General features: G+C 39.4%; 2 protein-coding genes across 2 annotated transcripts in view; both read right to left on the bottom strand.

Annotated features, from left to right (window-relative positions):
• Nucleotides 1-15,699, bottom strand: part of LOC311037219 (uncharacterized protein) — a gene marked incomplete at its 3' end in the record, with an annotated part of 18,265 nt that extends 2,566 nt beyond the window's left edge. Inside the window, exons 1-8 of the mRNA XM_084046339.1 lie at nucleotides 15,620-15,699; nucleotides 15,332-15,437; nucleotides 15,037-15,153; nucleotides 14,474-14,569; nucleotides 14,071-14,157; nucleotides 13,593-13,688; nucleotides 12,009-12,138; nucleotides 60-109 (exon numbers count right to left, since the gene is read on the bottom strand). Coding sequence (XP_083902465.1) covers nucleotides 60-109; nucleotides 12,009-12,138; nucleotides 13,593-13,688; nucleotides 14,071-14,157; nucleotides 14,474-14,569; nucleotides 15,037-15,153; nucleotides 15,332-15,437; nucleotides 15,620-15,646 — 709 coding nt within the window. The 5' untranslated portion in view covers nucleotides 15,647-15,699. The remainder of the gene's footprint in view (nucleotides 1-59; nucleotides 110-12,008; nucleotides 12,139-13,592; nucleotides 13,689-14,070; nucleotides 14,158-14,473; nucleotides 14,570-15,036; nucleotides 15,154-15,331; nucleotides 15,438-15,619) is intronic.
• Nucleotides 1-22,200, bottom strand: part of LOC311037343 (antigen WC1.1-like) — a gene marked incomplete at its 3' end in the record, with an annotated part of 78,206 nt that extends 56,006 nt beyond the window's left edge. The window contains exons 1-9 of the mRNA XM_084046470.1: nucleotides 22,181-22,200; nucleotides 21,719-21,937; nucleotides 21,126-21,335; nucleotides 20,534-20,688; nucleotides 19,747-19,894; nucleotides 17,472-17,780; nucleotides 16,974-17,279; nucleotides 16,356-16,619; nucleotides 15,780-15,807 (exon numbers count right to left, since the gene is read on the bottom strand). Coding sequence (XP_083902596.1) covers nucleotides 15,780-15,807; nucleotides 16,356-16,619; nucleotides 16,974-17,279; nucleotides 17,472-17,780; nucleotides 19,747-19,894; nucleotides 20,534-20,688; nucleotides 21,126-21,335; nucleotides 21,719-21,863 — 1,565 coding nt within the window. The 5' untranslated portion in view covers nucleotides 21,864-21,937; nucleotides 22,181-22,200. The remainder of the gene's footprint in view (nucleotides 1-15,779; nucleotides 15,808-16,355; nucleotides 16,620-16,973; nucleotides 17,280-17,471; nucleotides 17,781-19,746; nucleotides 19,895-20,533; nucleotides 20,689-21,125; nucleotides 21,336-21,718; nucleotides 21,938-22,180) is intronic.
• Nucleotides 22,201-22,404: the final 204 nt, after the last annotated feature.

The following is a 22,404-nucleotide window of genomic DNA, read 5'->3' as shown; positions in this document are numbered from 1 at the left end:
TCAATCAATCTGAATGCCAGTCAGTCTGTCCATCCGTCCATCTATCTATACCTACATACCTCTGTTACTTCCCCAGTCATTGCCACAGGTTCCATCCTTAAACACCGTACTACGGGTCACAGACCACCATGGCACAGACTTCCCTTCTTCCTCACAGCTCAGTGTGATGCGCTCACCTTTAAAGAACTGATATCTGTCAGGACTGACTCTCACTGACACTGTATGGAGAGAGAGAGAGAGAGAGAGAGAGAGAGAGAGAGAGAGAGAGAGAGAGAGAGAGATGAGAGTGAGATACAGTACATTCTGTAGACATGATGTGTTGTGATCAGATGTGAGCATCTATCTGTCTGTCACTGTAAATAACAACATGAACATTAGACCAGGGGTCTTCAACAGAGGGTCCAGGACCTATAGGAGGTCCTCAGAGCTACTACAGGGGTGGGGAACATTTTGTGACATGATCTTTTTTTATTACATTAACCACTTGAAAATTTGGCACAAGATAGATTGCCCCCAGTGTGCTGCCCGTTACCACAGTTATAAACGGGCACCGGGCCGTACTTGGGAACGATGCAGGTCAGTAACAATGTTAGGAATTAATTCCCCAGGAAAATGGAAACATTATTATAGAAATAATAATGAAACGCTCTCACGGTGTAGGGCTCTTATGATAAAGTGCTTTATTGCACCCAAACAGTTCTGTGAGGTTTCTACCAGAGGTGACCAGTGTCACCAAGAGCTGATTTAGGCAAAAATATAAATTTCCTCAAAACATTTGGAAATATTTGATAATATTTTTATTTTAGGAAGGTGACATGTACAGTACTTGTTGTTAAAGTACCTGTTGTACCTGTTCTTACACACAGTGTGGTACAGTACCTCTAACATTATGGTGTTCTTACACACAGTGTGGTACAGTACCTCTAACATTATGTTGTTCTTACACACAGTGTGGTACAGTACCTCTAACATTATGTTGTTCTTACACACAGTGTGGTACAGTACCTCTAACATTATGGTGTTCTTACACACAGTGTGGTACAGTACCTCTAACATTATGTTGTTCTTACACACAGTGTGGTACAGTACCTCTAACATTATGGTGTTCTTACACACAGTGTGGTACAGTACCTCTAACATTATGGTGTTCTAACACACACAGTGTGGTACAGTACCTCTAACATTATGTTGTTCTAACACACACAGTGTGGTACAGTACCTCTAACATTATGTTGTTCTAACACACACAGTGTGGTACAGTACCTCTAACATTATGTTGTTCTAACACACACAGTGTGGTACAGTACCTCTAACATTATGTTGTTCTAACACACACAGTGTGGTACAGTACCTCTAACATTATGTTGTTCTAACACACACAGTGTGGTACAGTACCTCTAACATTATGTTGTTCTTACACACACAGTGTGGTACAGTACCTCTAACATTATGTTGTTCTAACACACACAGTGTGGTACAGTACCTCTAACATTATGTTGTTCTAACACACACAGTGTGGTACAGTACCTCTAACATTATGTTGTTCTAACACAAACAGTGTGGTACAGTACCTCTAACATTATGTTGTTCTAACACACAGTGTGGTACAGTACCTCTAACATTATGTTGTTCTAACACAGTGTGGTACCCAGGGGCGTAGCACCACATTCTGGGCCCTGGGACAAGGAATCTCTGTGGGACTCTCTGTGACATTCCCAGGCATAAGAAAAAGAAAATAGACCATAAAGGCTATAATGTATAATAAAGGACAACTGAACAAGACTTCAAGAGTCACATTGCTACCATGCATTGCTGACTGATCAGAACTATTTGACTACCAGTATTTACTTTTCAGTCATCAGGTGTCACTCCAGTGTGTGTGGAATCTATTTTTAGCTGCGCAGCATGAAAGACACGCTTACGAGTCAGCTGGCTTTCAGCAGAGCCAATGAAAAGACTGCTTTCCATTTACTTGTTCAGTGATCATATCAGTCTAGAGCAAACCTACTACATCCGGTAACTTCCTCACCCATATACATGCAAACACACTGATCCTTTCCGTATCCTTTCTAGACCGGAAGTGCAAACTGCAAAGCAAATTGATCTCATCCAAACGTAGAAGCAGACAAAGCCATGTTTGTCATTAAGGGCTGAGAAGAGCCACAGAGACCGTCAATTATTATTATTTTAATACAACAGTTGCTCAATCGGTTTTATTCAGGTCATTTTAATTTAGTTATGACACTAAGGAAAATAATGGATTAGAAAAAAAACATTTTCGAGGGCACCCCACCTTGGGCCCTATTAACTCTGTCCCACTTTCCCCCCGGGTCTGATGCCCCTGGTGGTACCTCTAACATTATGACCACAGTGTGGTACCTCTAACATTTTGACCAAACTATTCAAATATGGAGATACAAGATCCCTGATGTCATCAGAAAATACTGACATCGCGTCAGCACACACACACACACACACACACACACACACACACACACACACACACACACACACACACACACAGTGAATGTACAGATTGGGAATTAGATTGCAGTATAGCAACACTTTGTGTAACTCAACGGTAAAGGGTAGCCTACCCAGAACTGCACACGCCAGCACTGCACGTGCGCATGCACACACAGAACATGCGGTCCTGCGAGGCGCACCGTTTTAACACATGCACCACTTAAAGACATGCACACACACACAGGCCAGCTCTGCACATGTGCGCGGTCGAACACATATACACACTCACACGGGGGGCCCAGGGGGCCCACCAGCACTGCACACGTGCACACGCGCGCGCGCGCACACACACACACACACACACACACACACACACACACACACACACACACACACACACACACACACACACACACACACACACACACACACACACACACACACACACACACACACACACACACACACACACACACACACACACACACACACACACACAATTAAATAACCTCATCAAAGGCACCGCTTCCTTCACACAGGGTGTGATTAAATACTTTGTCAGATTGGGACATATGATCCACATGATGCATTTATTTAGTTTTCATGCCCAATCATTTCAAAATTCAACAACAGATGATTGTATGATTGTAACACAGTATTGTTCACAAACTGAACATTTTAAAAGTTTAAATAAAAACTTGTCACTTGCCTTCTGAGGTCACGGGGCTGGTGGCTGCTATGCAGAGCAGCAGAAGCTGCAGAAACCACATTGTAACTGTAGCTCCTGACTAGACTGACACACACATAGAGTCATAACAGTGGTTTATAACAGAGACATATAAAGGTAGACGCCTCCTCAGACTCTGGGGCGTATGTATCTGCACCAGGCGTCATATAGGGGATGGCTAGTTCATAAGAGGAGCAGCAACTAGTTAGTTAGTTGGAACATGACACACTTCACACTCGGATTTGTGAAATAAGTGTGATTTTCTGCAGTCTAAACAGGGCCTCAGAGACATGGTCAGTTTGTGTGCAGCTTGGGATGAGACTGGTTCAGAACAAAGATGTGTTCAACAGCCATCATTTTATGTTATTGTCATTAGTCTTAATTTTACAAATTGAGTCTTCACCACATCGCCAAACTGTGACAACACGGCAAAAGTTGTGGAAAATAGTATTTTAAAAAAATATATTTTGCTTTATTTATTTATTTGTTTATTTATTTATTTATTTATTTACTAACCATTATATTATAATGCTCTGTGACTTTGATGTTATAATTGCTTTCAACGGTCTTGAAGTGTTATGTGTTATGGTTTCACTGCATGGCACATGCCATACCATACCACATGCCATGCCACATGACATGCAACATGCCATGCCGTGACATGCCATGTCTCAGGGTGAACAGCACATCTGTGCTGCTCTTCCTTGGCATAAACCATGTTTACTGTAAGTCTCTCTGGATTAAGAGCGTCTGCTAAATGCCTAAATAGTAAAATGTAAACCCATAAGCAGTCAGAGTAAAGATGGTGTGTTTACACTGAAGGCATTTAGATCAGCTCACGGTGAAAATGGAAACAGTGCAGAGACAAAAAGACAGAAAGGTCTCTGTGGTCCCCAGGGCAGCACACAGTCACCATACGTATTATGGTTTATAACCCAAAATGTGATGTGCACGCATGTGGTTGCCAGGTCTTAAGCGCATATTATGTATATTAGTTATTTTTGCTAATAGGCCAACATTTGATAAAATCATTGAAGCCGAAATTATGCAACTTATGTGCTGCCCTATAATCAATGATTAATGTGCTTTGAGTTATAAAGATAATAACTACACTCACATCAACAGCTTGGTTCTTTAAACTTACATGAAATAGAGTAAATTAAAGTGGGTCAAACCATGTGAGACCTCAGTCTATTTTAGGAGTGTTTATGTTCCTGTGAAGCTGTGTGTTGGTGCAGGTGGATGTGGTCTGTGGTTACAGAGAGTAGCTTACACCAGTGCTTCTCTAACTGTTTCATGTCAAGGACACCTAAATGAATTTGGCCATGGACCCCTATCTAAAGAATATGGGACCCCCATACCACATTTCTGGTGTTAAAAATGTAAAATAAAATAAAAAAATATTTTTCAAAATATTTCATGATTTTCTTTTAACAGCCGATATAGGGTTAAACTGATTTTGATATATGAACACATTTTTGCTGAGGAAACCAACTCAAGGACCCCTGGGGGTCCCCGGAGCCCACTATGAGAACCCCTGCATTAGACCACGGACCACCATAACTCTGAGAGTGTACAAATGGAACCAAATGGACCCATAAGGGTCCATTTGGTTCCATTTGTACACTCTCAGAGTTACAGACCCATAAGGGTCCATTTGATTCCTAACTATCAAATCATTTAGCTGGGGACCCCCTGGAACCCCATGAAGGACCCCTGGCTGTCCCCGGACCACACTTTGAGAACCACCAGCTTACACCTCTCTGGGTTTTTAGACTAGTATTAGTGTTCGTCTAAAAAAGGTTATTTAGAAAAAAAGTGTTTACCTGAAAACTCTTAAACCACAAGATGTTTAGACAGTCATCTCTGCTGTGTTACTGTACATGTTTTCTCTCTCTTCTTCAGTTAAGCAGAAAATGGTTCCCAGAAAGAGAAGGATTTATCTTGTGATCTTCACACATCATTGAGAAGTGTGTTGGTTTATCTTCATCTTCATCATGGTGTTTGGCTGCAGGGTTGTTGTTTTAGGCCTTGGTGCTTTCATGTCATTTAAAATGTGCAGGTTGGGGGACACGGCACTGAAGTGTCACTTGTCTCTCTCTGTCCCTTGGGTCAGAAACTCTGGGCCTGACACCCTATAGCAAGGGTGGACAACTTTGAATATGGAGAGGGCCACTATATTTCCACACTCACTCCAGAGGGCCACAATGCATATACTGTCGGGCAGACACCTCTTATCTCCTTATTTTAACTTTTTTTCATAAATTTATGCCGTACTTCGTCATTCTATGTCACACAAAAATAGCAAGAGTAGCCGATCTACAAGCTCAAAACGCCCGAACCCTAGCCCGACGCGTTTTGAGCTTGTAGATCTGCTATTTTTGAATTGGAATCCAGATTTTTGTTTTTGCTATTTTTGAATTGGAATCCTGAAAAGTTAAAATTGTATTTAATTTCAAATGCATTTAGTTATACTTATGTTAACTTCATGAACTTAAACACAAATACATTGGACATAAAAAAATAGAATTTTAATACTAGTCATTAAGCTACTAATATAGACTTAAGTAATTAAAGCGGGCCGCATTAAGTGAAGGTGGGGGCCGCATGTGGCCCCCGGGCCGCCAGTTGCCCATGTATGCCCTATATATAGGCTGATTTTGTAGTTTGTTTTACACTTCAGGTGAAAAACTACAGCAGGGTAAAAACATGGCAGGCTGCATCACACTGACCTTATCCAAAGAGATTCCAGAACAAGAGAAGACACTCCCATCAAGTCCCATTATAACAACCAGCTCCCTCTGCCTCCACCATGTTGGAGTGAAAGAGACTTCCGGTTGCTTAAGAAAACATTACAAAGTCATGCTTTACAAACAATAACTTGTTTTTATTATGTTCTACTATCATATATGTAATTCTTCTACCATATATGTAATGCTTCTACAGGACTGGTCTGTGTTGAACAGGGAAACAGTATTATAAGTATGCATAACACTATAATTATTTACTCATTTATTTATCATATTCATGAATGGATCAAAGCAGAAATTAGTAACATACTGTATTCATTCAGAATTTCAGGGTACATGTGTGCGTGACCGCTCATGTTTATGTGCGTGTATGAGGTGTTACATTAACATTAATTCAGAGAGTCAATACGTGAACATGCTTGGCTTTGTGTGCTTGCACCTGTGTCTTACAGTAGCCTGTCATGAAGTGTTGGACCCAAGTGCAGAACCACACAGGCAGGCTGATGGAGTTCAATGATGACGTATTAACAAACTCAAAATACAAACTGGCATTAAAGCAGGACTTAGAAGGGCAGGACACACCATGACATTAACTATAATCTGACAAAACAATGTTGAACACAGGTAGGTTTAAATAGACACAGACTAACAAGACACAGGTGAAACATAACTACAACCGACACAGGGATTGGCTGGGGCACAACAGGACACAGGTGGAGAACATAACTAATCAAAGGGAGGCGAGACAAGACAGTTAGCAACAACTAGGGCAGACAGGAAACACTAGGAAACAATAGGAACGATACACAATAAAATACAATGATCCTGAGAGTAGCCTAAAATTCATTCAGATTTAAATTCATGAAAAAAATAAAAATGTTGAAACTCATGGATTCTTAATTACATATGTTTAATAAATTACATGTGGATGTTTAATACATATTAAAGACTTTGTCGTTAAATGTTAGAACTATTGTTGAATGAATATTAAAGACATCATGGTTGATTTGGTTAAAACTAAGTGTTGAATACTGATACTCATTGCTATAGACTAGAGTGTTTGTTCAGTAACAGGAGTCTCTATGTCTCTCCAGCTCTTTATTAAACAGAAAATGCATTTTCAGGTCAGGATAGAAATGTTAGCCAATCAGAATGGAGAACTCACAAGATGGATCTCAGGTTGAACCAGTGAGACATCCTGTGTTCCCTATGATGTCATCTGGTTACTTGTAGTCAGTGGTGGAAAGTAACGAAGAACATGTACTCAAGTACTGTACTTAAGTACAATTTTGAGGTTTTTGTTTTTGTACTTTACTTGAGTATTTCCAATTTCCAATACTTTTACTTCTACTCCACTACTGTGCATCTCAGAGGCAAATATTCTTTTACTCCACTACAGTTATTTGAAAACTTTCGTTACTAGATACTTTTTAGATTTTGATTATTATTACAAAACATACAGTAAGCCCTATATACATTTAGGCCATTTGAAAATAGCCGATCTACAAGCTGTGAGCTTGTAGATCTGCTATTTTCATAAGATTTGTATACATGGGACATTCTGTATAATGACCACTTTCTACTTTTGGTACTTTAAGTACATTTTTATACCAATACTTTTGTACTTTTACTCAGGTGCTGATATCCAGAATGTTAACATAGAAACACTAGGAGACAGAACTGCCTTGTTCTCTCTTGGCTTGTCAGCCTTTGATAATCAGGTAACACCTGTGTGCCTTTAATCAAATACATATTCAAAAATAGCAGATCAGAAAGCTGCCGTTTCTGTGCTGCTTAGCGTGTGCATGTGCAGCATGTGTTGCCGTGTGTGTGTGTGTGTGGGGGGGGGGGGGGGGGGGTATCAGTGGTCTAAGAGCAGAGCAGTGGCTTTTTACTTATCTCATCGTCAGGTGGTTTCTCAGTAAATTCACACCTTTCTTCTGACTGGAAACAAACATGCGTCACTTCATGTGCTTCTGAAATGGGAAACTCCACACAAACCACAGTAAATGCAGCTTCCAACTAGAAGGGTCACACCACAGAGGGCATATCTCCGCCAGGCTTGGCCTACCCAGGGCTGTGTAGTGTTGCTTATCCACAGCATAGTAAATCAGCTCTATATCCTGATTTTGTGCTTTGTATTATAGGCCAAATTAACCCTACACTAACCATGGGTGAATTTCACCCGAAGAATTGTGGGTCCTTTAGTTAGTTAGTTAGTTAGTTCATTTATTGTCCACGTGTGAAAATTTGCCTTCGGTCTCAGTAAACAGTAAAAAAAAAAAAAACAGTTACAACACACAATTATTTTCTCATGGCAAAAAAGAAAGTACAGGACAACAGTGGCAAATACAAAGGAAAAAACAACAAATCTAGCGAGACATTGTATCATTTAGTTTTTGGTACTTTGTACCGTCTACCAGAGAGACTTTGGTATCTTCAGGATGCTCACTGACATCATAGAAGGTATGTTTGTTTTTCACGTTGAAATATTAAAGAAGAGAACCTCAATTTGTCATGTTTTGTTGTACTTTAACACATTCACTGGCAGGTAATTAATTAATTAATTAGTCCGCCTCTGCCAGCATATTTACCTTATTTTGACGATCCACTGAGACACGGATGTAAACAAAAGCTGTCTGGGGGGATGGGGGGAGTGTGTGTGTGGGGGGGGGGGGGGGGGTGTCCTTCTATCCACCCTTCTGGATCTCTTCTATGTTATCGGCAGTTAAATATGGCTCATTTAGGGGGTAAATTCACAGTTTTCCATGTAAATTCAGTTTTCTTTCTCTAAAAAAAAGTATAGTGAAAACAGACCATCTACAAGTTTAACATGTTTGTTATAAAAACATGTAAATGTATTTAAAAAACAACTACATTTTAATGAAGATATAAGACTTTAATTAAAATGGATACATTTATAAAAGGTACATATAATAGCCTACTAATATTGATACAAATAATAACTTGTAATATATTCAATGTACAGTAAGGAATACATCATGGAAATAGCAACACACAAATTCCAACATGAAGAAATTAAACTAAACTGCTAATAGTATTTACAAACACAACAGGGCTTTGAAAAAAAGACAGTCTTTGCTTTTCTAATCCAGTAACATATCATAATCCAAGTAGAAAACCAATTATAACCATAGTTTAATAAACCATCTAAAATCCATGGGAGTCGGCAGTGAGTTACTGCAGTCTGCCATGGTTTGAGTTAAACTCTTGACAAAATTGAAACTTTGTCACAAGATAAAACAGATAATTAACAGATAGTTAATTCTTAGTTATATCTCAATTTACTACTCTCAAGTTACTGCACTGTGGCTTTGTAGAGAAGTGTACTTCTCATACAAAATGTACAATGCCATGCATACTATATTATGTCCTAAAAAAATATGATCTTACAATAAATGCCAGGAATCTCTGTACGTATGTACTGTACGTAAGTACTGTACGTATGTGCGTCTGTAATCCACGTATCTCGAGAAACGTTCCACCGAACGACTTCAAATTCGCAACGCACGTTGCAGATGATCCAAGAGAGTGCCGTGCCGGGCGCCGAGTCGGTCGGATATAGGTTGTCTAGAGACGCCAGAAAAGGCTCTGGCCAGGCTCTGTCTGTGGTCCAAATGAGCCAAATTCAGCCAATTGATTGCCATGGCAACCCCTGTCTAATATATATCTGACGTCACCATGACTCAGCCATAACCATAAAACTACGCCCACCCATTTACGCCCAAATATGGAGTGTGTTGTCTAACCTCAATGTGTCATCATGGCATCAGCAAACAAATCAGGCAGCTTCATATATGTGCACAAAATACTTTGTGCCCATATATGATATACTTATGCCTTATACTGATTAAATCAGGTATCAACCGGGGCAACGGTCTAGTATTTACAACATCAGTAGGTCCAGTATTTATAACATCAGCAAAATACAAGTTACACAGTCTCATGCATGGAGACATACTACACTATCTTCACAAGAGCCAGCTTAGATAATGTGTGTCTTTATCTATCAATCGATCTAAAGGGCTGTCACCATTACAATATTTAAGTTTTGGCACATTGAAACATTCAGTATGAAACAAATGTAATTTCAGTTTGGCCTTTTAGGCTTCATAATCAATTCACACTCTGTACAGGACAGATTATGATGAATAACTTACATATACAAATACATGACTGACATTTAATACAACGCATCACAAACACAAAGTGACGTGTTGTAAGCTTGTAGATCAGCTATTTCTGCTATTTTTGGAAAAAAAAATTAACATTTGTCTTCATGAAAGGATTATGATAATCAAAATAATAATTTTGATTATAAAAAATAATTGCGATTAGCTGATTATGTAATACTTGAGACAGACCTATCGATCGATTGATGATCTGAAAGGGGCGATCAGGAGAGGACAATGGCCAATTCCAGCCCTGCACCCTCACACAAGGACTCCAAATAATATAAAAGGAATGGGACATACAGCACTTTAGATGAGTCCTTCATTAGTGACACTTTACATCACTTTAAAACTCGTCCTGTCCTTATTTACAGTCAGCGTTAAAGGCTTTGATTGTTGCTTATTATATTCAGTTTGTTTTAATTTGTTTTTAGATTAGGGATTGTAATATTATTCAAATTCTGTGCATAATGTACTGCTCATTTCTTATCTCATGTCCATTATTTTTTGTAACTATATCTCTTCCCTTCCATTTCCCTTTGAGAAAGGGGAGAAAGTTAATGTTTGTTTACATTAACCGCAAACTAATTTGCCAACGTATGAAGTTTAGCAGAGTAACAACCAAAAACACAATAAACAGAACACATATTAATGACACTATTACTTTCAGTCTCCTCATAAGCGGCTGTAGGGGGTCTCCAGGTTGGGGGTCATCTTGGACCTCAGCTGTGATGTCAGGGTGTGTGTCCACATCATCATACACCTCCTGTGGATCCTCTACCTCATAGATCACTGCATCTGTACACACACGCACACGCACACACACACACACACACACACACACACACACACACACACACACACACACACGTAAATGATATATACAATTAAAAAAAAATTGGTGACTTTAGACAATGCCCAGTATTGTATTATTTCAATCTTATCATTAGAAATATTCTAAATTTCATAATTATTAGGGGGCCAAGCGTAGGCAACCTTTTGTATTTGTTAGTTTTATTGTTATTATTATTATTATTATTATTACTCTCCGCCAGGAGAGTATTGTTATCACTGCGTTTTCACTTTCTAAACATGACACACCGATTGGTCAAGCCTCACGTGACACGTGAAATACTGTGATCTGATTGGCTAGTGACGCCACCGAGCCTATATATACATGGCATCACTCTGACAGTGTCTCCGCCACTGTCAGAGTGAGGTAAGACGGGAACCATGAAATGGTTGCATGGCTGATACATAATTGGCAGATAGGACAGATAGGACATTTATATAGACAGGAGGGATATATGACATAGGACACTTATACAGACAGGAGGGATAGGACACTCACACAGACAGAACGGAAGAGGACACTTACCCAGACAGGTTGGATAGGACACTTACATATACAAGAGGGATAGCGACCTATAAATACATGTGTCACTGTGATAAGCCAGATTCCAATACCGAAAATCCGGCCACTAGCTCACTCCCAGACCTTCGAACCGGAAGTAGTCAAGTAGTCGCGGTCCAATTGTTCCTATCTGTCTTATTGGACAGATAGGACAGATAGGACACTTATATAGACAGGAGGGATATGACACTTACATAGACAGGACGGATAGGACAGGAGGGATAGGACACTTACACAGAATGAACGGAAGAGGACACTTACCCAGACAGGATGGATAGGACACTTACATATACAAGAGGGATAGCGACCTTCGCGACCTTCGAACCAACACAAGTCTTCTGGCGGAGAGTTGTGCTCCGAGGAGCACTTTTTCTAGTTGTTATTATTATTACCCTTATCATTATTATTATTATTATTATTATTATTATTATACATAAAGGTGTAACAGTGGCTCCAACTTTCCTGCATGTTGAGTGTTGGTGTGGTGAGGTTGTGGGTTGAGGACCACGGTCACTTCCTCCTCATGGATGACATCATGAGACAAGGAGGAAGTACTTCTGGCTTCGTTCAGAGTCTCTGACCTGCATCCTGCTTCCAACATGACAAGAGAAGCAGATAATCAGAAACAACTACATTTATCCACACGCTGTTAGTTTTATCCTGGCCTGCCGCTTCAAACGACAAAATACTGTATAATATAAACTCAAAACGATCACTTGGCAAAATCTGAACTTATCATCCAATATCTAAATAGATCAAGGGCTGGTTGCATCACATACATTGATAGATGCTGTTTCTGTCTTTGGTTACTACAAACATATAATTATTTTTATTTGATTTGTTTCCTTTGCTTGATAACAAATGTGCATAATGTGATTTAAATAGCATGTTGTTTAGACAGATGCTACAGTAGGTTCATTGTTTACCTGATATCATATAGTTTCTTTGACACACTACATTGTTCTCTCTGAACTCTACTTATGTAATTATTTACCCTGTCATTGTTGACTACAGTTCATGCTTACTCTGATTACTCTGGTTAATCTGATTACTCAACAAAAAAATACTGTATTATACAGTGATACTGTATTATACAGTGATACTGTATTATACAGTATAGTGATACTGTATTATACAGTACATTACATTACAGTCATTTAGCAGACGCTTTTATCCAAAGCGACTTACAATAAGGTAGGTAGGTACTGTAGGTACTTTATTCATCCCCGAGGGGAAATTAAGGGAAGTGCATTCAACATAGGTAGGGAACGAAACTACTAATCACCAGAAGTCTTAAGTGCATTTCCTGCAAAAACAAGCAACCAAGAGTATACCTAGTGCTAAGGTAAAAGTGCAATATATCAGCTACCTATTTTCTTAAACAGATGAGACAAAATAGCAAAATCAAATGAGCAAGAGCTAAAACAAATAAGTGTATCGATTAAACAAGATCCAATAAAACAATACAACAATAAAACAAGAGTTCGTACAACTAGTTAACAACAAGTAGGCCAGGCAAAGAGGAAGGGTAGTGTTTCCTGAAAAGACACCAGACGAGCCGAAGCTTTCTGAACAAGCTCCAGAAGTCTGATGGCAGATGCCGGAGCACCAGCAAGGAGGGAGTTGCAGTAGTCCAAGCGGGAGATGACGAGAGCCTGGATGAGCACCTGGGCTGCCTTCTCCGTGAGGAAGGGGCGAATCCTCCTGATGTTGTAGAGGAGGAATCTGCAGGACCGTGTCACTGATGCAATGTTAGCCTAGAACGACAGTTGATCGTCCAAGGTCACACCCAGATTCTTCGCAGTCCGAGTTGACGTCACCACAGCATTATCAATGGTGATGGCCATGTCTCGGTGCGGACAGCCCTTCCCCGGATCCCTTCCCCGGGATGAACATCAGCTCGGTCTTGTCCAGGTTGAGCTTCAGGTGGTTCGTCGACATCCACTCCGAGAACAGTGGTACAGTGGTGTTATACAGTCAGTGAGACAGAGTTAGATAATGAATGTGTATCACTGTCTGATGACAATGTAAATATCACTCACCAAGTTGATCCAAGACTTTCATTTCATTTGCAGTGATGCCAATCTCCTCATATTCAACACCTTCATCCTCTTTGTCTTGTTGTGAGGATGTTCTTACTAAATGACAACACAGTTAGAAAACTACTGGTGCAAAGAAAGAAGAAAATTATATAATTGCTTTACTGTTGTACATGTACTATCGTTGTACGTATACTTGCCACAGCAGAGCATTCTTATTATCATCATCATCATCACTATTATTCATACTATAGGATAACATGTCTTCACAACATGGTGCATGCACGCACACACGCACGTGCACACACACGCACACGCACACACATGCACGCACAGGCTGTGTATCTGTCTGTTTCTTTTTTCAAATGACTGAAAAAGTATTAAAACATGTCATTCATTGAATTTACATGACATGATAAAAGAGAATATCCTATATGCCTACAACCACGTTCATAGAATACATTAATATAACATTACTCACAGTTGCTGGCCTGGCCTGGAATCAAACCTGGACCAACCAGGGCCTCCGGCTCCACAGACTGGCTCTCTACTGATTCTGCTATGACCGCTATGAATATACAGAATGCTATTTAGATAGATGCTACAGTAGGTTCATTGTTTACCTGGTATCATATACCAGGTAAACACACTATTGTTCTCTCTGAACTCTACTTATGTGACTATTTACTCTGTCATTGTTGACTACAGTTCATGCTTACTCTGATTACTCTGATTACTCTGGTTACTCTGAATACTAAAAAAAAAAGCCCTGCTATACAGTGATACTGTATACAGTACAGTAACAGTAGGTGTTATAAGTCAGTGAGACAGAGTTAGATAATGAATGTGTATCACTGTCTGATGAGAATGTAAATATCACTCACCAAGTTGATCCAAGACTTTCATTTCATTTGCAGTGATGCCAATCTCCTCATATTCAACACCTTCATCCTCTTTGTCTTTTTGTGAAGATTTTCTTACTAGATGACAACACAGTTAGAAAACTACTGATGAAAAACTTTATATTTACTGTTGTAGATGCAGTATTATTATTATTATTATTATTACTATTACGGATAAAAATATCTTCACAACGTGGCACACGTTAACATAACATATTACTGACATTATATTTTGGCTCTGAGAACAATAAATCTAAAATAATTGAAAAACATTTGAATTTGAATTGGTATCTACTAGAAACAACATGATGTTATGTGTCCAAATACTGGCCTCTAGTGACCAGATAGTATTACTTCATCTGCACAAGTACAATCAGGCTGTGTTTATGTCAAATATCAGTTTGGACAAGTATTAAAACATATCGTTCGTTGAATTTACATTAAATTGACATGATGTATTGACCCTCCTATTGACAAAGTGCATAAAGAGAATATCCTATCACTACAACCACATTAATAGAATACATGAATATAATGTTACTCACTATTAACAGTAGCAGGTGTTCTCACACACAGGCTGAGGAGAATCAGCAGCAGCACAATCACAAGGACTGTGACAATCCTAAAGACCTCCAGTAAATCCATTACACCAAATTCAACACCTGAAATCACTTTGTTGTTGATTTTGTTGGTTGAATAAAGCAAATGAGTCATCATCATCATCATCATCATCATCATCATCAAACATAACCATCAGAGGTTCACTCATCAGTGTCTTGGGTAAAATCCAGAAAAGGCACACATTTAGTTTGTGAACTGCTTATGAAAGTATAGTGGTACCTTCACAATAGATTTCAGCTGGTTTGACTTTCTTACAAGACTTCTGGTGGACACAGTCTGTGATGTTCAAATGATCTTTTGTGCAAACCAGAGTCATTTCCAGATACTACAATCATAATCAAAACTTCCTTTAGTGTTTGAGAGAGTTTTTTCCTCACTGTTTTCAGTCAGGAATGTCACACAAAAACACATTTCATACAAAATAATGTGCAGAAGAGACTGGAGTGACGAGATGTCTTATGATATCAATGAGACTTAAAGGACAAAGCAAACAAAACAGTTGTTTACCTCCTCTGTGGATTTCACATCTGTCATAATGTTCTCTATGACTTCACCACAACCAAGCTCCTTGCACAGCAGGTTCTTAAAATGCTTTGTTACATTTAGGGGACACACACGCTCCTCCCACTCATCTTGGTATCGATGGACACTAAGTGTACCTCCACACCTCTCTGTGGTTGTGAATCTGATGCGATCTGTAACAAGTGAAATGAAAAACCTCTGCTTTATTCCCTGTCATGTGGAAATGATATTGCATCCAAACTTTTGAATGGATAAATATTAGTAGCAATAGGACTTAATTAGCATAAGGAGCAAGGGGAAACAACTAGGAAGCTTATTCAACCACTAAAATAGGAGAAAAACAATTAAAATACATTGATCTTTTCGAATGGATCTGATCTAACTTCCAGTCCATTGTCCATTATGTGTCCATTAAACTTGGAAATAAGTTCGTGGGTTAATCTAAAATGTAGTTCCTATAGAGAACTTTATCCACTTCAATGTCCAGAATGCCTGTTTTGCAGTAATAAACTATGTCATTGCAGTCTCAAACATTTATTGTCTTTTTTTCCCCCGGTAGAAATTACATCTGGTAACAAATACTGAAGTTAAATATGGACTAAATTCTTAAATAGTCTAATATACAGTAACTACTATATAGAATGCAACATTATATACAGGAGTAACTACTATATATACTATACAAAATGCAAAAAGTGTAGAAATATATAAAATAATTCACCTGTACAGTAGACAGACACCAGTCCTCCAGCACACCGGCCCAGGACCGTCTCACACTGCCCAAGACTGGACTCAGAGCCCTGGCAACGGACGTGGTAAACATCTGACCCAGTTCTTCCATGTGTTTTAAAGGACAGAGCATTGCCACAGCCCAGCTCTATGCAAACTATTTGTGAATGTTTGTCATCCCAGTGATCACCGCACACCCTGATGTCATCGATCTTCACCTCACCAGAGCAGTATGGTTGGCTAACCACAGGGTTATCTGGGAAAACAGAAACAACAACAAATCAACAAAAACAAATAAATCCCTAATCCCCCTTAATATCCCTCATCCAACTATGATAAATGAAAAATGTGTCCTTTTCACCACTTACATACATCTGTCTTGATATTAAATCGTCTTTTGAACACAATCCTGTATGTTAATATAACTCTTGATGTGTACACATGGACTGGTAAAATACTAGGTTTCAATTTATTCTATTATTTATAAGTTTTAGTTTTAGATTACACAGTTTTGTAGTACAATGTATTACTCTGGCACTGGAGATGTATTAATAATAATTGTTATTTATAACTCTAGCATTGGAAATGTAGTAGTAATAATTGTCATTACTCTGGCATTGGAGGTAGACCCCTTGGTTCCCGGAGGTTGTATTTTCACGTTCACAGTCCCAGATGGTCTTCAGGTTCTTCACATCACTACAGTTGAAGCTCTTCTCCCACAGATCAGAAGAACTATTTGATGCTGTATGGTTTATATAACCGCCACGGTCCAGATGGCGGCACAGTTTGTCTCCCTCTGTGTCTGTCCAGCCATGGCTTGAAACCATCCTGGAACCATTCTGACTGTAAACAAACACATGTCCCTCAAAGTGTCTTCCATGCTGTTTTGGATGTTGTATTCTGATCTTCTGCCAGTCTGAGATGAGAAGTAGCAGAGACACAGCATAGTTGAAAACGAAGAAATATGAATCATTGCCTCAGATTGTTGCTGTAAAATCATATTCTACACCATGTTCGTAAATGGGCTGTTACTGTAACATGCAGTGTATCTATACAACACTTATTTGTTTAAGTCAGGTGGAATCAGATGAAAGCATTTAAAACGTACCAGAACACTGGAGGCCACCAAGAGAACAATGTCCTTTGTCCTGTAAGGTAATGTTACAGTTTGCCACCTTGTGGCTGTTTGCAGGACAGCTCAGTCCTGACATGACTTCAGGTGGACTTTGTGGTAAAGGTCCAAAGAATTCAACAGGCTCGCCGGTCTCTCCACATTGCAGCTCTCTGCAGATGGTATTTTGGACATTGGTGTCATTCAGGGTTTCTTTACAGACAGGGTATCGTTGACCTCGATAGAATATCTTCACATTTCCAGAACAATGATCTCTGGAATCCTTGAAATCAGCCTTGACACTGGCTGCATGGAAACGGTATAAAAACTTCATGTGAAACAGGTTTTCTATGCATGTACAGAGATAACATTCACTAAAACCACTAAAACATAATATAATATATTATAATACAATATACAATAAAGAATATATATTTATAATGAAATAGATATACTTTCACGATTACAGTTAATATTAGTATTTCTATTGGCCGTAGCCTATATAGTCAAGTACCGCTGAAATTGCTATATTATAGACAATGTATTGATGTTCACAAAATCTGATTATTATGAAGAGGTACGACTGAACATAGTTTACAGTATAACCTTAACAATTTTTGCATCATTGTAATTTAATTATCTCATCTGTTCCATTTTAATAACAAGTTTTTAATGTTTTGTGAAAAGCACTTTGAATTGCCTTGTTGAAATGTGCTAGCCTACAAATAAACTTGCTTTGCCTATAACAATCTACAAAAACAATTGTGTTCTAATTTTAGTGTAGGTATTTTACCTAAGCAAACAACAAAGGCTGGTTTGTCATCACAGTTGGTCTCTGGGTCTTTTTTCACGAGGATGCTCTCAGTCAGGTTGGTGGTGTGATTGGTGGGGTACATTGCCAGGATGGTCACATCCCCCTTGATGTTCTGGTGGATCTCAGAGAAGGCATGTCCACAGCCCAGGTCTTTACACAGCATTTCAGAATTAGCTTCAGTCCAGGTGTGTGCACACACCCCCCCACAGCCTGCATGGGTGCACACCTGAACTGTCCCAGAACACTGCTCTGACAGTGTTGCCGTTATATTACCTGTCGAAATAAACATTAAAATCAAACCGAAAATAGTGAGGATATCATATCAAACTATGTTCTGTAAGTGAACATCAAATGAATTACACACAACAGCAACATTACAGCAACTTTACAAGGGTAACACATTACCTGAACATTCCACCAAAGCGAGGCTCTGATTGGATGATGTTGTGTTGTCCTTTGGACAGTGGAAGACTGATGTCTCTGTGGAGGAACAGTTATAGGACTCACTCCAAACCTCATTCTCCATCCCAGGTTCTCCAGAAGGAACATGAGGGAACAGGGTGACATTAGTAGCATTCCCACAATGCATCTGTCCACACACCACATCAGCAGTGTGGTTCCACGTCTCATTGGTCCCTGAGAGCCAGTAGTCCTTCCCAGCATGCTCTACTGCCACCTGACCAGAACAGGATGTTCCATTCTTCATGAACACCATCTTGTTGTCTGAAAAAAGGATGAATTATTAGGCAACCATATATGTGTGCTTTATTACAGACTGGTTCCACTGCTTTCCTTTCTTTCCAAAACTCTTGAACATGTTGTCTCTACCCCGCTTTCACTCCTGGATCCCAACCAGTCAGAATTCAAACCAGCTCACTCCGCTGAAAGTCAAAAGCTCTCCATGCTCCATGCTGCCTCCCAATCTATAGTCCTAATTCAGACCTATCAGCAGCATTACAATGAACCTAACGCCCTTTCTGACCATGCGATCACTGGGACAGAACGTATTCTCTTTGCACTCTTACCAACTGTTGTTGAACTAGTGTTCATGCTTACTCTGCTTTCACACTTGTCAATCACTCTGGATAAGATCGTCTGCTAAATGCCTAAATTGTAATTGCAATTGTACACAGTAACAGACCAATCATTATTTCCAGCATGGGCAAAGAGAACAAGAGGCATCGAGATGAGCCAATAATGTAAATGGAGTGAGACAATCACACAAACAAACACACCATTCACAACATTAAAGAATGGACATATGTTTCTACGCTATTTATATTTGATTGTTGTTATCTTATTTTTTTGTCTGAATGTAACTGTGCTGCTGCTACTGTTTAAGGAACATTCATAGTAATGATAGACATTGACTAAAGGTTACAATAAATTACAAAAAAAACATCCCCAGACACTTGCAATAATATACAATACTACAATAATGCATCATCATGCTCTTACTTTCACAGGTGACATGAGCAGTGGAAGTGCATGGGACAGAGTCATTGTACTTGGCCTTGCAGTGCCACAGTGCCGTCTCAGTGCCATTACAGTTGACATTGTCCAGTATTCCATGATGTCCAGTTCTGGTGGTGCTGGTGTAAATCACCTGCAAGAACACATTCAATGTATTCTGAATAAAATAATACATTTCCTTTGCAACATAAATAATTTCTGAGTGAAGTTATCTGTATGAATGATACTGTCTGTCTGTCTGTCTGTCTGTCTGTCTGTCTGTCTGTCTGTCTGTCTGTCTGTCTGTCTGTCTGTCTGTCTGTCTGTCTGTCTGTCTGTCTGTCTGTCTGTCTGTCTGTGTGTGTGTGTGTGTGTGTGTGTGTGTGTGTGTGTGTGTGTGTGCGTGCGTGCGCGCGCGCGCGTGCGTGCGTGCGTGCGTGCGTGCGTGCGTGCGTGCGTGCGTGCGTGCGTGCGTGTGTGCGTGTCTGTGTGTGTGTGTGTGTGTGTGTGTGTGTCTGTGTGTGTCTGTGTGTAAGCCAATTTTGATATAGAATATTTGCTGACTACTGATGTGGATGAGGTACTTGTGCAGAAATTGTGCAAAAAATATATAAGTAGAAAGATACACCAGTAATAACATTGGTATTTAGAACACCAAAACTAGAAATGTACTGGAAATGCCAGGACACTGTAACATGCTGAATCTTCATTTAAAATGTAAACATGTACCCATAAGGTCTGTATCATAGATAAGTGATTCAACAGATATTAACCATAAAGAATGAGAGCTCACCTTGCCACAGCCCAACTCTCTGCAAACCACTTCTCCATCATGTCTGTCCCAGTCTGAACCACACACAGGCTGCAGACCCATAGAACTATTGATATAAACTGCACCATAACAATCACTGGGACTGTGGTCGTCCAGGAGAGTTATGTTGATCTTTTCTGTTAAAACATTAAGAGAAGGCAGATTCTGTCAATTTAATTTACGGTATATGAAAAACTAAAATGCATTAAATAAATTAAATGCATTTAATTTAAAAATCTAATGATTAAATTAAGACATGAATAAACATGCTCTGTTTAATCTGTTTCATATCATCTTTGAAGACACAGAAAGAATGACCAAAAGAGATTTAGGCTTTATACTGTAGTGCAGTGTAGCTGCCTAAATGTGCACTATTATGTAACCACAATAAAATTACACAAAATATTTAACAAGACTACCATACAATTTAACTTATGGATTTTATATAATGTTTCCCTACTGTGTGAGTAAAGCAAGATGAATATCATGGTGACACTTAAAGCCTAACACAAGAGTTGACTCCTTTTTCTTGTTGCTGAGCTGAAACTATGAGATGTATGAATATTAATATTACCTGAGCAGTTCAGTGTGGATGGAACTGATTGGCTCCTGTCACAGGTAAAGTTATGTGTGACATTGACTCCACATCTCAGTTGTTCACACATCATATCAGCTGTTATTTTGGTGTTTTCATTGCAGGTAATATTCCACATGTCACCGTCCTCCACCACCAAGGTTCCAGAACAGACATTGTCCCCGTCTTGTAGCCGTAACATGGGGTGATCTGTTAACATACATGAAAATGTACCAACACTTGTGCGTGCGTGCGTGCGTGCGTGCGTGCGTGCGTGCGTGCGTGCGTGCGTGCGTGTGTGGGTGTGTGCGCTCTCAAACATGTGTGGGTGTGTGTGTGTGTGTGCGTGCGTGCATGCAGGCGTGTGTGTGCGTCTGCATATATATGTACATGTATGACACTTAAGCATGTAACTTGCTCTGATGAAGGCTATATGCTGAAACTCATCAGAATAAAGAAAATGGAACTGAGTTCAGTCAACGGAGTGCTGCTTCTTTCCACATATTAATGCATGTCTGTACGTGTGGTTTGTAACTGACAGCTGTTGGAGATTAGAACAGAGATGTAAACCACAGTGAAGTAAACAAACGTACCTGAACATGTGATGAAAGCAGGTTTAGAGCATGTAGCATTCAGAGGGTCTTTAGGATCACACTGCCACAGATGGTCTTCATTTCTGGTGCCTGTACAATGAATTCTCTTCTTGCCTTTGGAGGTGAATCCCTCTGGTGAGGTCATTTTGGTCGGGTCAGGCACATCTTTTGAGATTCCACATTTGAGGTTGTTGCACACAAGGTCAGCTTGTTCCTTTCCTTTATGTTGGAGGAAACAAACGTTACAGAATAGATAATATATTTGATTTGGAATGATATGCGAAATACTCACTGCTGCTACTACTACATATAATAATAATACAGCCCAGACTGGACAAATCCACAAAAGAAAGTGGGAAAGGGAATCATTTAGTTCTGTTCTATACAGTCCAAAGGTCCATAAATGATCACACAGGAATGTATGATGACAAATGAGAACATTCAAGGTAGTATAACTCTTACCCCAGTTGTCAGAACAAACATATTGTGAATTTCCCTCATTTGACGTTGTGTTAAATTGGACAGCTCCGGCACATTTAAAACCATCCAAACTTATTTCAACCTTATCTACAAGTTGAAAAAAAGAAAGAAAGAAAAATCTAATTAAAAACAGTGACTTGGAAATTAGAGTTATGTGATGTCCATAACTCACCACAGCTTTGTTCCCCCCAAAAATAACTAATAAT

This window comes from Gymnoscopelus microlampas, assembly GCF_963454915.1.
Source record: "Gymnoscopelus microlampas genome assembly, chromosome: 21".
Classification (NCBI taxonomy): Eukaryota; Metazoa; Chordata; class Actinopteri; order Myctophiformes; family Myctophidae; genus Gymnoscopelus; species Gymnoscopelus microlampas.
Note: the sequence above shows the minus strand (reverse complement) of the source record. Positions and strands in the feature narration are given on the sequence as shown.